Source organism: Poromitra crassiceps (assembly GCF_964638095.1).
Source record: "Poromitra crassiceps genome assembly, chromosome: 12".
Classification (NCBI taxonomy): domain Eukaryota; kingdom Metazoa; phylum Chordata; class Actinopteri; order Beryciformes; family Melamphaidae; genus Poromitra; species Poromitra crassiceps.
Genome location: NC_139632.1, coordinates 6,543,924 through 6,546,423, shown reverse-complemented (window position 1 = coordinate 6,546,423; position 2,500 = coordinate 6,543,924). Strand labels below are relative to the sequence as shown.

The following is a 2,500-nucleotide window of genomic DNA, read 5'->3' as shown; positions in this document are numbered from 1 at the left end:
TGGCGCAGAACCTAGCAGGGTCCAGTTTCATGTGTCTCTGTAGCCCCATTCGCTTTAACAGCATCGCTTTTACAGGTCCGAGAAACGCGTGTAAAAGATGGAGGAGGAGGCGGGGCACAAGTACACATGTACAGCTGAGAACACTGTACACGCCAAGACACACACAGAGAGAGAGAGACGACTTCACTGAGCCGTACATGAGGAACACACACATGTGGCCCTCAAAGACACACAAAGGCATTCTCCTATCATGTGCTATTGTGGTTCCTAACATTTTTTGGCTCGTGACGCGTTTTTGACGTCACAAAAAACTAGGGACCCGCAACATTCAAATTCCGATACACCGTCGATAATGTCATCAGTGACATCGTCGGTGATGTCACATGTATGCTTCTTTTTCCCCTCAGAATTCTGACTTTAATCTGAGAATTCTGACTTTAATCTCAAATTTCTGACTTTATTTTCAGAATTCCGCCTTTATTCTCAGAATCCTGATTTAAAGTTATAATCTCAAACATTTTCATAAAAAAAAGTCACTATCTGATGGTGAGCCCATTGACACTGTTTGGATCTCACCTGCAATTAGCATTCATCGCCATAGGTGTCACCCAAGAGAACAAAACTGAAATCTTAGAGATGATCACTTTCACTTTAAACTCAAACCCTAATCATCTTCGCTAGTTTTAAATTGTGTGTGGTGTAAAAAAAAATATATATATATTTAAATAAATGTATGAGGTACCTACTCCCAGGAAAGATAAGCCTCCTGCCTCATTGCGACTGTCACTGTGTTTCCGGATACGTGCAGTAATATGAAACACTGGATGGAACTTCTCTCAGAATGTGAACGTTTATAGTCTGATATTAGCGTTCTGATTCAACTTGCAAAACCCACCTGGTGGCCTCTCTCTAGAAATATCAGCTGTTTTATACGCTGTGGAATTGAATGGGAGTGAATGAGCGTGTGAGTCAAACATAAAAAGAAAATCCTCGTGGACTCTGTGAAGCCCTGAGTGAGAAAACGTGAGTTTTTTGGGGCGGGGCGGGATGGCGTGACCATGCTTATTGCTTACCTTAACGATACAGCTGTCTGAATACTGCTTTGACGTAATGTTGCATCTGGTGTGTCAGACATGACCAAATTACCAGCAGTATGTACTTTGGCCAACGTGTGTTGTAACATGTGCGATCTTGGCTGCTATCCCTCTCACCTGCATCTCTCTGTCTTGATTCACTTATGTCCTCGTTTCATGCCATTTCCCTCTCCACCCCTGTTACTATTTCCGGGGTCACACACACGCAAACATATGCTGTGTGAAAATGAGAAGCATCTTTACTGCAATATACTGTATCGGGATGGGAACTAGGTCTTGCATTTGAGGCTCATACTAGGTGAACACATAGGTTTACTGTAGGTTGTTGACTGTAGGTGAGTGCAGTATTGTCCAACACAGTGGTATTGTAATTGTGACTAAACAGCCCCACCAGGCTAGACACCATGTTCAAATCCCTGAACATAATCCTGATGTTGAATCCCTGATCATTATTCACCTTATGCAGAAGAGACCATCTGGCTTGAGAAACAAACAGGAAGTGTAAATACAATCGTAAGTTCCTGATTGTATTTACACTTCCTGTGACTCATAAACCTATTCTGACTCATAATGTGAGTTGAATTAGGTTTGACCAGGTGAGTCAGACTAGTTTGAGCAGGTAAAACAGCCCGGTGTTTTGAACAGGAAGTTGTGATACAATGGGTCAAGTGGGCGGGGCTGCATAAGGTGAATGGAGAGGTAAGTGGTAGCAGCACAGACCTTGGCCCAGGTGATGTCGGGGGCGGGCACTCCACTGGCGCGGCAGGGCAGAGAGATGGGCGTGGCTTCTATGGTAGTGAACACCTGGGGGCCGTGCTGAATGGTAGGAATCACTGGAAACATTAGAAGAAAGAAGGACACGGTCACACACCACATTCTTATCTTTATTAAGATGTATTCCCGGGGGATAGACTCCTCGCTGTCAGGTCAAAAGAAGCAGCTCACAACATGTATCGGTTTTCTCTATAAGGCACGGGGGGGGAAACTGCTGAGAAGATCAGACTGTGAAGCATGGAGCATCTACAGTGAAGACAATGATTGAATTCACGCGGGGACACAATTGTGATTTCACTAAACACTTCATCAACAAACAAACTGGACACAGCAAGTCAATTCAGTTCAATTTCAGAGACGTTTCAATGAAAATTAAGTTTGGCAGTTACTGTGCACAGCTGTCCTCTATCTGCACTCTTTACGGGTATAATTTGAACGGACTTCAAATGACGCAGCCTACCTATGGAAAGACCTTCCCATGGGCTCTGGGAAACGGACCTATATAGTGTTGATGTCCAGTGCGCTGTGTGTGTGTGTGTGTGTGTGTGTGTGTGTGTGTGTGTGTGTACATCTGTACAGGAATGAGCTCATTTCAACAGTCGTGGGAGCCAGCGCCTTTTTTTACACTGCGG

General features: G+C 44.3%; 1 protein-coding gene across 1 annotated transcript in view; it reads right to left on the bottom strand.

The window, feature by feature from the left end:
* Positions 1 to 2,500, bottom strand: part of hmcn1 (hemicentin 1) — a gene marked incomplete at its 5' end in the record, with an annotated part of 147,653 nt that overhangs the window by 70,340 nt on the left and 74,813 nt on the right. Inside the window, one exon of the mRNA XM_083647511.1 lies at positions 1,815 to 1,927. Coding sequence (XP_083503637.1) covers positions 1,815 to 1,927 — 113 coding nt within the window. The remainder of the gene's footprint in view (positions 1 to 1,814; positions 1,928 to 2,500) is intronic.